The 13039-nt window shown below is 38.9% G+C and overlaps 1 protein-coding gene across 1 annotated transcript; it reads left to right on the top strand.

Annotated features, from left to right (window-relative positions):
• Positions 1 to 10764: 10764 nt before the first annotated feature.
• LOC131303454 (protein PHLOEM PROTEIN 2-LIKE A1-like) lies at positions 10765 to 12721 on the top strand. Its single transcript, XM_058330326.1, has 4 exons — positions 10765 to 10832; positions 10971 to 11166; positions 11465 to 11583; positions 12227 to 12721. The coding sequence occupies exons 1-4, from the start codon at positions 10825 to 10827 to the stop codon at positions 12585 to 12587; spliced, it is 684 nt and encodes a 227-aa protein (XP_058186309.1). The 5' UTR covers positions 10765 to 10824; the 3' UTR covers positions 12588 to 12721.
• Positions 12722 to 13039: the final 318 nt, after the last annotated feature.

Below are 13039 nucleotides of genomic sequence, written 5' to 3'. Positions count from 1 at the left end.
AAATAATGAGTCAAAAACTATATTGGGTAAGAGCATCTCCAATCCATCTCTATTTATCCAAAATAGAAGATGGATGTGACACATTGTGGGAAGATTTTGTAATTTATTCCATTTTTTCTTCACTTTTTGTACTTTTTAGGAGAATCTTTAAGGGACCCACCGTCCTTTTTAGAGTTTCATCCTCCAAACGTAAATTTTTAGAGGACCAAAAGCAAATTTGGAGTATGAAATTTCTCCAAAACTCTAAAAAGGACGATGGGTCCCTCAAAAATTCTCCCAAAAAGTACAAAAAGTGAAGAAAAAAGGAAATAAATTACAAAATCTCCCCTCAATGGGTCACATTCATTCTCTATTTTGAAGGAATGGAGATGGATTGGAGATGCTCTAAAGGTAATATTGGAGGAGATTATTCAAGATTGAGATGAAACCGAAGCTAAAAAAAGGACCTGCCTCTAAAAATCCCAACTACGAGGTATTTAAAGGAAGACGTATAAAATCTTCCCAAGACTAGTCGCTAGCTGGATTTAACAGGGTACATGACATTGCCTCTCACAATCCACATATATGAACATCACAAGGACTCCTATTCCAAGAGGGAAGTTGGATTAACTGATATAACTAACACAAGAGGAAAGTTTGGTGGTTTATATATCAGGAAAGTTTGGTGGTTTATATACTTGATAGGCAAAAAGAAAATTTTATAAATCTTTGAAGATGATAACGAAGATTAAAAAGATCACGGGCACACTGGCAAAAGCCTCCTGGAAATCACACCCAAAGAAAGGCAAGAAGCTAGCCGACCAAAAACATCACAAGAAGCACGAAAGCCGCAAAGCAACCTAACACCAAATTTAAAACAGCCACAATCCAAAAGAACGGCTACTAAACAATTAAACATTCATACCCTTAGTTTTGTTTACCTAAAAACGACCTCAGCTACAGCACGACTACGAGGTATTTGGAAGTGATCAGTTAAACCAAAATGTGCCATGAGAAGCCAGAGATGAGTGAGATACTCTCCTCCTCGTCTCAACTGTTGAGCATGTTGTCGTCCTTTACATTGGCTTGCAGCATAACCCAATATTTCCATCCAAACAAAAACAATTACGTTCCATATACGTTCCTGTACGTCGTCTTTTCCTTGTTCCTGCTCGTACATTCCGAGTTGTGATGCGAGCTTACAGCCGTCAAATATCACAGAATTATTCATGTCCCCTCCTCCAACAACCATGTTCTCATCCTTCACCAAGCCTATCAACAAATCCGCAGCCTCTTTTTCCGTCACGTTTTTAAGCGACTTGGATTTATGCATTTCTATGAAGTCCGCAAGGTTGGAATATAGGTCTCTGAACTTGATTTGTCCCATCCCAATCGGCAACATATCTGGATGCTTAACTAGGAGGTATAGCATATAGCGCGACATGCACTTGCCTCTGTCGTGCAAGTACGACGGGGTATTAGTAGCATCCGGCTTCCTTCTGCAATCGAGGTTGTAACGTATCTCTGTAGCAAGGTGCCACACAAGAACGCTCCGCTCGAATGCCATATCCACGCTCCACTGAAGATCTTTGCGGCTGTAAATTTCGAGCACTAGGCCTCCCCGATAGCCGTACAGGGACTTTAGATCTGTGTCTTTGTTGTTATTTCTTCCCCAAGACATAACATTCTTGAACCGTTTAAAGATTTGTTTTGGTAAATCTTCGTCTAATCCGAGATAAAGTGGGTCTGGAGGAGTATTGCTCTGGTACCAAAAAATCTCGGCAACTTCCTCAATGTGTAACAGCTTTAGGATTTTGAGGCAAAACAAGGGTTTTCTTCTTGTCGCAAAGCAGAATTCTAGCAGACTGAATTGTTCCACGGTTTTCGACCACCTCTTGCGTTTTCGACCCCAGTTTGTTGGTATCATGGTACGGATATGATTGATATTTTCTAATCTTGCATATTTCCCGCGCTTAATCAACCAATGAGCAGTTTGGTCGGAGAGCAATAGTTCCCCAAATGCACATAAATCCAGAATCAAAGCAACTACCAACAATACCAGAGTTATGGTTTGGTCTGTCTTGGAGGAGTTTTTTACCACCAGTGCACCGTCCAGTGATACCATCAGCAATACGCCAAGGATCAGAAAACTTCCGACGATTCGTTGAGTGACCCCCCAAGCCGAATAGACTACTGTTGCTTTGGTGTACATAACATCGTACATCAATCCGAGTTCAATCTCGACTACCTTTAAAGCCTTCTCAGGGTTCATCGCGTTGCTTTCAAAGATTGCCCTACTGGCATCCCGATCTTGGAAGCCAAGTATGAGGTCAGCGAAGAGACGCTTGACCATCTCAAAGAAGGCATTGGCCAAAAGTATTTCCTTTGCATCGTGAGATTCGGGAATCCGATCATCGACCACCGGGACCTCAGCCTCAAGAACTTGATGCGAGGTGACATGGTACCCCTGCAACTGCTTCATCTTACATTCCTCCATTATCTTGGACTCGCTAGTTGGGATTTGAGGAATCGAGTCCCTAAACCTTTTCTCACTCGCTGAGAAGAGAGACCAAACTCGTTCGCAGTACTTGATCAGGCCAACAAAGAAGACCACGATAAATAGTGGCGAAAGACGAGACGACGTTGACCATGACAAGAGCATGATGTACATGGTCGTCCCTGCTTGGGCAATGACGCTGAAAGAATGCCTCAGCCATAGCTCATTGTCTTCCAACGAGTAGGCGGTGATGGTGTCCATCCCACCCAAGTGCAAGAGCAAAAAAGAGGCCCAAAATGCCGTTAACTGGTTATTCGAAGAGCGAGGATTCCTGTTCTTACCGTTCCAGTAGACTTCCCCGATATCATCCGACAGGATGCCAATGGCCATTGTGGCTACAGAGTCGGCAAGCAAGTAGAAGAACCAGACAATGGTTCTGACCCAAGTTTTGGCGATGTACTTTCGGCGGTTTCCGAGACCCACGAGGACGATTTGGGCAGTGAGGCTGAGCAAGATCAATCCTCGTGGCTCCCATTCCCTCCACAGGTTTGTCCAACTCGATGGAATGAGTTGGCGGGTCTGTCTTCTGCTGATCAAAATCACACTGCCAACAACTGATCATACAGCTATTTCAATATGTGAAATCATGTCGAATGCTAGTTTATAGCAGTAGGAAAGTAAATTAACGGATTGAACTTTCTAATTCTACGCTCCATATGTTGTTCCGGTGGCAAACTTTTCAAGGGAAAACAATTTATTACGTTTCGTTGCAAGAGAGAAATAACTTATTCACGGCTCCGCACAATCACGGCCATCTATTTTGGCAATCAATAGTTGAGATTTGTTTTTCAAATTTGACCCGTAACAATTGGTTTTTAATCCGAACCGTTCAAAACACTATGGGACACATGCTGTTGAGCGTCGTAAACTTTATTTACGGGTTGCTCCGTAAAGAAGTTTTTCTCTTCATTGCAATCGTGAAAAGGATGGTGCTAGCTAGTGACTATGGTAATGACGATGGTCAAGGACGAACTGGACATTTTCATTTTTCGAGTGAATATGTACAGAACAAAAATATTGTTGTATTAAGAAACATTTGAAAATGAAAAGAATATCATGAATTAATTCTATTGTAACAATCATCGTTACCATATGTACCTCCCTGGTCCATTTTCTTGTTGTTTGGTGTTTGGTGCATGGCGGACTAGGAAACTACTCTCCATTTCAATTTGTTTATTTACTTTTTAAATTTTACATATCCCAAAATATTTGTCCAATTTTAAATTGACTTAAAAAAAAGTCCTCTTAATACCCTTTCTCTTTAATTATGCCTAAAAGAATGTGCAATATCATGTACTATCAAAATAGTGAGGGGTATTGTTGAAAACTTAACGCTTTTTGGTAGTAATATTTTTTGTCTCGTTAAAAAGTTGGAATCTCAAAACTAGACAAACATATTGGGACAAAAACTAGACAAACATATTGGGACGCAGGAAATGACATAAGGGTTGCTTGATAACCTAAATTCAACACTTAAAATTAATCAATTAAGTAATAAGTGATTAAGTGTTTGATAAAAACATTTCACATTGCTTGACAAATTAAGTGTCTTAAAATGTAGGCTAAAAAGTTTTTAAAAAATATGTGTTTTCATTCAACCACCACCACCACAATCACACCCGCCACCATCACTCCACCACCACCAGTACTCCACTACCACCATCGCCACTGCCACTCCACCACCACCATCACTCTACCACCACTAATACACCACCACTATCATTCCACCACCACTATTACTCCACTACCGCCACCACGATCGCCGCCACTCCACCACCACTACTGCCGCTGCCGCTACACCACCACTTCACCACTATCACTCCACCACCACCATCACTACTCCATTAACACCACTACCACTTCACCACCATCACCATGCCATCACTACACCACCACCACTACTCCACACCACCACCACCACCACTCCACCGCCACCAATACACAACCACCGCCACCACCCCCCTCATTATACCGCCACCACCCACTGCCACCATTACACCACCACCACTCCATCGCCACCAGTACACAACCACCGCCACCATTACGCCACCGCCACCACCCTCACTCCATCACCACTAGCCCACCACCCCCACCACAATCATCACTCCACTATTATCACAAATACATTGTGACCATTAGTAAAATTAAGAGAGAATCGAAACTAAAGTTATTTATCATTTTCTTAATTCAGTACTTAATACATTTATCAAATAGCTTTTCAACTTAAAAAGTTCAGCATTCAGTATTTAATTTTTCAGCTTTCAATTATCAGTTTTATCAAACAGCGGCATCCATTATTCTTAACCTTACAAATCATTTGCCATCAACCTCAATATGTGAAACTAAACTTATATATTCATTATTCATTAAGTAAAAATAAAATCTGAAGTTCTGAACTAAAATACTGAAAAATTTTAACTAAACGAAAAAACAAAAATGTGAGCATTCATTGTTAATTAAGTGTTCTCATTTTTAATGGATGACCATGAAATTAAGTTTTGCATGAAAATATCATTGGTATGTACGTCCATCAAGAATATCTTGCAAACAAAAACACTAATTTGCCCAAATAATCAAGATACGTCAAAACTTCCAAAGACCGGATTAAAGCCCTAATTTCACAATTCATAGAGAATAATCAGCTCGGTTCCTAATTCGGTGTCAAAATCTCCAAACACCAAAAAATCATTTGAATTTTTCACATTCCCCTGCTTCAGTCCGGCCCAGTCACTGATCATATTGGATAATGGTGTGGTGGTAAGAAAACAGATAATTTTCTTCGGCTAAGTTCGGTTCTTTGTTGAATTATTGACAATTAACATTTGCTTTGGCTTTTTGCCTCTATCGCAACAAACACCAAAAAAAATGTGTAAATTATGTATCGGAAAACATTTTTCACCAAAATAAAATTGGTGCTGCAGTATTCCTTTACTAATCAGCAAGGCCAGCCAGGGTAAGCCCAGCAAGTCCGTGGGCTTGGGCAACCCTCCGGACTAGGGCAACAGTATTTTATAAAAAAAAAATCAGTGGCAACATTTTAATAATCGTCCGCTATGTATCGTGTCGGTTAAAGCCTAATGATATTTTTAGCCTTTCAATACTGTTGCCCCATATACTGGTGAGACGAAAACTACATGCGTATGGGTGATTCAGGCCACACTCAAAATTAACTTTTTAGGCCAATACTCGACCGTTATGAGTGATTTAGACCGCACTCAAAATTAACTTTTTTTGTCAAAAATAATTTTCAGAAGTTCACGACTGCTACAACCATTTCCCATTACGTGTCGTTCAATATATACTTCCGCTACAGCTACTGCCCGATACCCCATTATTCAAAATCTTGAAAATGCTAAGTTGTTAGATTAATGAGATAGTACGTACCTGCTTGAATCAACATTAATGAGATAGCTGAATGGTACCCTTCTTCTCCAATAGACACGCGCACACAGACAAAGAGAGAGTGATGGCTATATATTTAAGTGGGGTCTCATTTTATCTTTGATGATTGAGTAAAAAGGAACTGAGAAGGAACGATGGGAAAAGCCTGCCTCTCTCTCTCTCTCTCCTGGATCGCTGGACTTGTCCACCGTTATTAGAAAAAAAACATGGTACGAGTGTCCAAAAGAAGAGATTATTCACGGTCCCAATGGCCCCAACTCCCTTCCCCATCACGTAAGAATCTGGTACAAGTCATCCAATCAATAATGGCCCCCACATTGATGTGTGTATAGAAAGTGTTGTGCGGAAGGGATGAAAGAGACTTTCCTACCAGAAGTGAGGACACCCAAAGCTTAACTCTGATATCATGTTAGATTTATTAGAGGGTTTCAACTTAAAACCAATTGGCTATAAGTAGAGTAACTTCTATAATATATTAACCAAGTTTGGGTGGCTTAAATGAGCGATGTTGGATAAGTCTAACAGTAAGCATCGCAAACGAAAAAATTAAACCACTACAAAAAAATTGGGATCTAACAACGGCCAAAAGCGTTACTAAAAGCAATACCAACGGTTCACCAACCGTTACCCAAACCGTTGCGAGATGTCCGTTGGTGTAGACATATAGCAACGGTTTTGACAAGCGTTGGTATAGATTTTTTTTTAGTAACGGTTTATTTAGCAAAGGCAAATTTTTTTTTTTTTAAAATCTGGGGTAATTTTTTAGTAACGGTTTCTTAACAGTTGCTAAAGGCAAGTTTTTTTTTTTTTAAATCTGGGGTAAAATATGACATGGCAGCCACGTGGCACTGATGTGGCCCCCCCACCTGTCGCCCACGTGGCGCCCGCGTGGCGCATGGAAGGCAACACAATAATTTTGCTTCTCCTGGGAATTGAACCCAGGACCTCGCGTATGCGCGCGCGAGTACGAACCAGCTGGGCTAGCCCAGCACTTGTGTAATATTGAGGGCCTTTTAATATTTATACTATGCAAACCGGTTGGGCTAACTTATGTCATCAGAGTTTTATCGATTTATTCTTAATCCAAGTTTTTAAATTTGGTTTATACTATACAAACACCTACTTTTTTTTTTCGATTGGAACCGTCTATTTTTTACATAGTAAAGATAGCTACGCTTGTTCGGATTATTTTTTGTCCTTATTCAAATTTTTTTTGCATTTGTTAGTTTCTCTTCAATTTTTTTGGGATGATTGCTTCGTCATGACGAGAGGAATCATAAAAGTAAAAAATTTCAATCAAAACTTAATTTTTTTGAATAAAAACAAAAAATAAGCCAATAAGTCAATTTTTTCGTCTTTATAGTCCGGTTTTTAGTAACGGTTATGGAAAACCGTTGCTATAGTTGGGTTTTTAGTAACGGTTATGGAAAACCGTTGCTATAGTCCGGTTTTTAGTAACAGTTATGGAAAACCGTTGCTATAGTCTTGTAATCTAGTAACGGTGGCATGAAAACCGTTGCTATATTCTTGTTTCTAGTAACGTTTGGAAAACCGTTGCTAAACACCATCTATACCAACGGTTTTTTTAACCGTTACTAAAAAACCGTTGGGAGATCCCAAAATTCTTGTAGTGAACCAAACCACATAGTAAGGGTGAGAGAGAAATACAAACAATCAAACGAGATAGACATTTATGTGGTTCAGCTTACCGGAATGTAAACCAACTCCACGGGCAATCACACAATCAAATATTTTCACAAAACACGGGGAAACAAAACTCAAAAAGCTATACAATGAAGTCCGTCTCGAATTGAAGCTCTCAAATCTCCCTAGACTGCTATATATGAATTGTTTTTTTTTTTCTTTCTTTAGACATGACTCTCTCTATCTAACACTGATCATCTGACTTGTGTTTATCTGCAAATCTCTATAATCAAGTTAACTCTTGGATAGTTGGCTGCTGTAGAAATATTGGAATCGAACGAAAAAGAATAAGTTATTAGCTTGAGATATTTATCATTTGTACTAATTCCCTATTCTTCTACAAAAACTATTTAGGATTGTATTAGCATCGTTTTTCAATCTGCATGCATGTGCAATCGCTTCAATCTTCATAGTGGGTAAAAGTTGGTATATTTTTTATTTTGCACCTAAATGTACGTGTGATGATGATATCTCCATAGAGGGTAAGTAGGAAAAGTAGAAATAAAAGTTGATTTGAAATGTGTAATGATAATGTCTTCTTAATAAGTTGGAGTTACGAAACTAGACACTTAAAAAGTGACGGAGAGAGTATCTACTTTACAAATTTATAGGCAAAATCTTTGTAGTTTCCGAAAATAGCATATCCACATAGGGGTATGAAGATTTGAAAATTTCGGAAAACATGATCAATTTTGCTGAATGGCTAATATTTTTACGGGTTTCTATGTAGGTCATTTTCCTCACATACACCTACTAAAATACCATTTAACAAAATTAACTTAACTATTATTATTAGCCTGAAGACAACAAAATTTAGTGAAAACAACCCCACTGTATACTCTCGCAATGCATGACTATATTCTATTCAACAAACATAAAAAATTCTGAGTCTTCGCCCAGGATTCTTTGTTGTATCTAAATGGAGTATCATGCAAGAAAAAAGTACCAAGCAATAATGAGACAAATGCTTTAGAAAACATAAGACATAAGGATCAAGAAGTTCAAGATGCTATAGATTTTTCCGTATGCTGATTCTGTTTTTGTTGTTGCCGGGTTGGTACCACGTGATGCCCACCTGGCACATACGGGCCGTCCAAAAGTGTGTTGGATGACTCGGATTTGGAGAAAGAGAGAGGAGAGAGAGGGTTTTAATCTGGGTCATCTAACACACTTTTGAACGGCCTGAATGCACCGAGCGGGCACGGCCACGTGTTATTCATCCGGTACCCAAAAATTTCTCGTCTTTCACGCTAATTACTGTGGCAGCTATTTAATTTTGTGGGTCCTAAGGACCATGAAGTACTGAAAGAGTAAAGGTAAAAAGGGAAAAAGAAGAAGTGTAACTTAGAAACAAAGCACGGACAACAAAAAAGAGAGAGACCCCGACAATGACACTGAATCACAACTATATTGAAGGTGCTTTACGAGGTAATAATTAATCGAAAATCCTATGTGTACCGACCATTTTTGGACCGAAACCGTACCGACAGCCGCGCGCGGCCGTCTCCGGCCACCGGACGGCCGATCCGAGCCGTCCAAAAATTTTAAAAAAAAAAACCGAGGGGCCCCACGCGGGAATTAACGTCATCCGATGTGTGTAGGGTGCTTGATCTAAACACCCTATTTTTCGTGTATATATGTATACACGAAAAATAGGGTGTTTAGATCAAGCACCCTACACACATCGGATGACGTTAATTCCCGCGTGGGGCCCCTCGGTTTTTTTTTTTAAAATTTTTGGACGGCTCGGATCGGCCGTCCGGTGGCCGGAGACGGCCGCGCGCGGCCGTCGGTACGGTTTCGGTCCAAAAATGGTCGGTACACCTAGCAGTACTCAATAATTAATACTACTTCATATTCTTATCCTTTGCGTGTCCTCAAGCGAGCGCATCAATGGATTTTCCTACTTCTTTTGGTAAAATTTCACTCAAGATTTTCAATTCGAAACATTAATTAATTGTTAGGTATTCCCGTGTGCACATAAGGCTAATCCATTAGAGAGTATTTATAAAGTCCCGACCACATCTCATGGATCTAATATACATTGAATGATCCATATTCACTTAAACGGTTAAACTTTATAAGAGTTGAGTCATCCAATTATATATTAAGGTCCAACTCTTTTTCTATTTATCCAATCCGAGACTCAATCTTTTACACATGTTTCCAGCAATCTCCCTTTAATTTATTTTCTTATTCTTTTCTTCCTTAATGAGGAACCAATCATCCACGGATTAAAAGTTCTTATTTTCCTTTTGTTTCCTTTGTTTTCCCTATGTTCCAAACAGAGGGTCAATCTTTTTCAACTTCGCAATCAAGAGTTCCATTAATTCCATATGATATTTTCATGTGATACTTTCTCTGTTCAATCGTTTTGAACTTTGCAATCCATAGTTTGATATATACTCCTTTGTTCTAAATTGCTAATTCGTTATAGGAATTTGAACTTTTTAAGGAAGCATGCATTAATAAATGCATTTATGCTTAAAAAGAGGTACATTGATTTGAAGCAATGCCCTTATATTTCAATTTTTGAATAAATCATTGTTATTGTGGACTATTTTGAAGGATTGAATACATTTTGTTTTGACTTATCGAAAAGAACTAACAATTTAAAATATCCCAAAGTAGTATAAGGGACAAGCAATTTAGAACGGAAGGAGTATACTTTTCATGTGATACTCTAACTAACATTTAGTGCTATATTGCCCACGTGCCAAAAAACAGCGCTTGTTTGGAACTTGGGGATAAGAAAGAAAAGGAAAATAGAAGAAAAGAAAGAAAATGAAAGTGTAAAGGAAAATTACTCTCTGTTCTGTTATTTATCTTAATGTTCCCTTAAACCAAACAGAGGAAAAGTTAATTTCCCTTCATTTCTTATCTTTCCATAGGTTTCAAACAAAACCCTTTTATTGGGTGATTGAAAAATAAAAAGTGACGTAAATATATTTGAGAGTATTCCGTAAATCACACCGCCCAATATTTCGGTCAACAATACTACAACAAATACATAAAACACTTACACACACTCACTCACAATATGGGTGGGTCTCACACACCCTAGGTCCTACGTGTATTTCGGTAGTGCATAATAAGTTTTTCTTTCCCCTCCAACTGGAAAGCCGACTCCTTCTTTGCTCCCACATCAATCTGCTTGCCAACAACTCAAATCGATAGATCAGATGGCATTGTAAGTGATTGTGGCACTGGTTCTTTTTGCACTGATATATTCTTTTATGGAAACATTGATCGATCAGCTCGTTGTGCTTATGGTTTTGATCAAAATTTCTCTTAATTTTCACTGCTCATCCTAATTTTTCTTGGCCAGGAACCAAGATGAAGAAACAAGGGGGAAAGAATCCAAGGGGAAGGAAATAGCAGCTGGAAACAGTAGACGAATCACAAGGCCCCCACTCAGTTTCTTAGCGATTCTCTACGAACACGGCATAGCCCTCGACACTTCTTGTCCTGACCAGCTCTGTCAGCAGCTTTATGACGGTGTTTTCTTGAAGCCCAACAAAATGGTAAGTTCTTTAACCGAGATCCCAAGAACTAGATTCAATGGGACAACGTTGTTAATCTGTGATTCTCGCCTGGATCACCAAGGATGTTAATTTTCCTACCCATTAAATTGATGGAACATTGTGATGCCTACAATGTTTTTTTTAGGATATGCTTCGCTGTCAATCATCGTGGAGTAAAATTGCATGAGTTTTTACCGTTTTGATATGTGATTCAATAAGAGCCTCGTGCATGAAGCGACTTCTTCTTTTTACTAGCTAGCTCGTGGGTTTTGTTCATGTTCTTATCTTCTTGTTGCAGAAGTACTTTGTTGATGAGAAGTCAAACAAGAACTGCTTCGTGCTATTCGCAAGAGAACTCGCAGTCGTCCATGGTGACAATCCTGATTATTGGAGATGGATGGAAGATAACGAAACAAGGTAAGAAAATTATTTCTAGCAACTTCATCTTACCATTAATTAGTGCAAGCTCTATTTAACACTTATAATCAGTACTCAAACCAATGGGGCCAAATTATGAGTGATTTCCTTAATACTAGCGCAACATCGGAAATCTATTTTGCTATGTGGGGCGAAATTCATCTACCCTAGGTTAATGAGAAGACGAATTCCCCTGAGGGTGTAGAAATGGAAGAGTGAACCGATGTTTAGGATGGCATGTTGCAGGTTTGGATCACCTTTTTTTTTTTATCGGCAAAAATAATTTCATTTATCACGATAAAATCAGGATACAAAATGAAATCAGTACAATATAGTAGGATAAAAAATGCATTGAGCAACTTCTTGCAAAATCTTAACCTACATCTCCGCCTCTCGATTTTTAAGTAAAATGTGTCAGACATTGTATTTCACATACTATTACCAGCACCATCCAAAGGCCACCTTGCTTGGTAATGCATCTTGCTCTTGAACATCTATAGTTTTAAGTACTAGGCAGCAACAACAGTGGTACTTGAAATTCAAGAGCTTTACAATTGAGTACTAATATATCCACTCACATATAGCAAATCTAATATCATTTTCAGACATTGATAGTTTAAGATTCTCATTTCTTGTTTTGTAGCGGGAAAGACATAGAAGTGGCTGAGCTATTGAAGATATGTTGGTTGGAGATTGGAGGCGCTATCCGAACAATTAATCTCTCACCAGGAACTTTGTACGAAATTGTATTTATCCTGATGAAACGTAACAACGACTCACAGTTCAATTTGGATCTTACAATCAAACCCCAACACTCAAAAGCTTTGAAGCGCTCTGAAAGTTTAGAAGACAAGCCTCTGAACAATTGGTGTGAGGTCTTGGTAGGTGAGTTCGTGTTGTCGGCACAGTACGTTGGATACATGGAATTCAGCCTGGGGCAATATGATGGGGACTGGAAGCACGGACTTGTCGTGAAATGTGCTATCATTCGACCTAAGAAGTAACGACATAAAATTTGGGATGCTATCGGAATTGTATGCTTGATTGAAAACAAGGGATGTCAAATGTGTACTTTGGTTTGATTATCTGAAAGTTCATGGCATTGAATTTAGCTATTCGTTAGGCACATTTCTTTTGCTATTATCTTGTTTCTTATTTATGTTAAGTTGTTGCTTGTCCAAAGATAGTCCCCGGAGTGTCCTACTATGGATCATCGGACTTCAACCCGAATTTGAAACCTGTTTGAGATGTTGAATCGCCAATCTTTACGAAAGGCAAATTCTCCGGAGATCTTAATAATCTCTGCAACCAAACAAGTTATAACATTCTAGTAAAAAATACAAAGGGAGAAAAATGGACAAACAACTCCCTTAGCAGAAATCTCAAAATGAAAAAAAAACTGGGTCCTAGCATATTGTAAACGGATAACTCCTCACCCACAAGGTGTCCCACAATT

This window comes from Rhododendron vialii, chromosome 10a, assembly GCF_030253575.1.
Source record: "Rhododendron vialii isolate Sample 1 chromosome 10a, ASM3025357v1".
NCBI classification, from domain to species: domain Eukaryota; kingdom Viridiplantae; phylum Streptophyta; class Magnoliopsida; order Ericales; family Ericaceae; genus Rhododendron; species Rhododendron vialii.
This window is presented reverse-complemented; position numbering and strand designations above follow the sequence as displayed.

Bases quoted from the DNA above. Each gene is read 5' to 3' on its own strand.
- LOC131303454 (XM_058330326.1), top strand. The intron at 11,167-11,464 runs GTAAGTTCTTTA...TTCTTGTTGCAG, and splicing joins TCTTGAAGCCCAACAAAATG to AAGTACTTTGTTGATGAGAA. The intron at 11,584-12,226 runs GTAAGAAAATTA...CTTGTTTTGTAG, and splicing joins ATGGAAGATAACGAAACAAG to CGGGAAAGACATAGAAGTGG.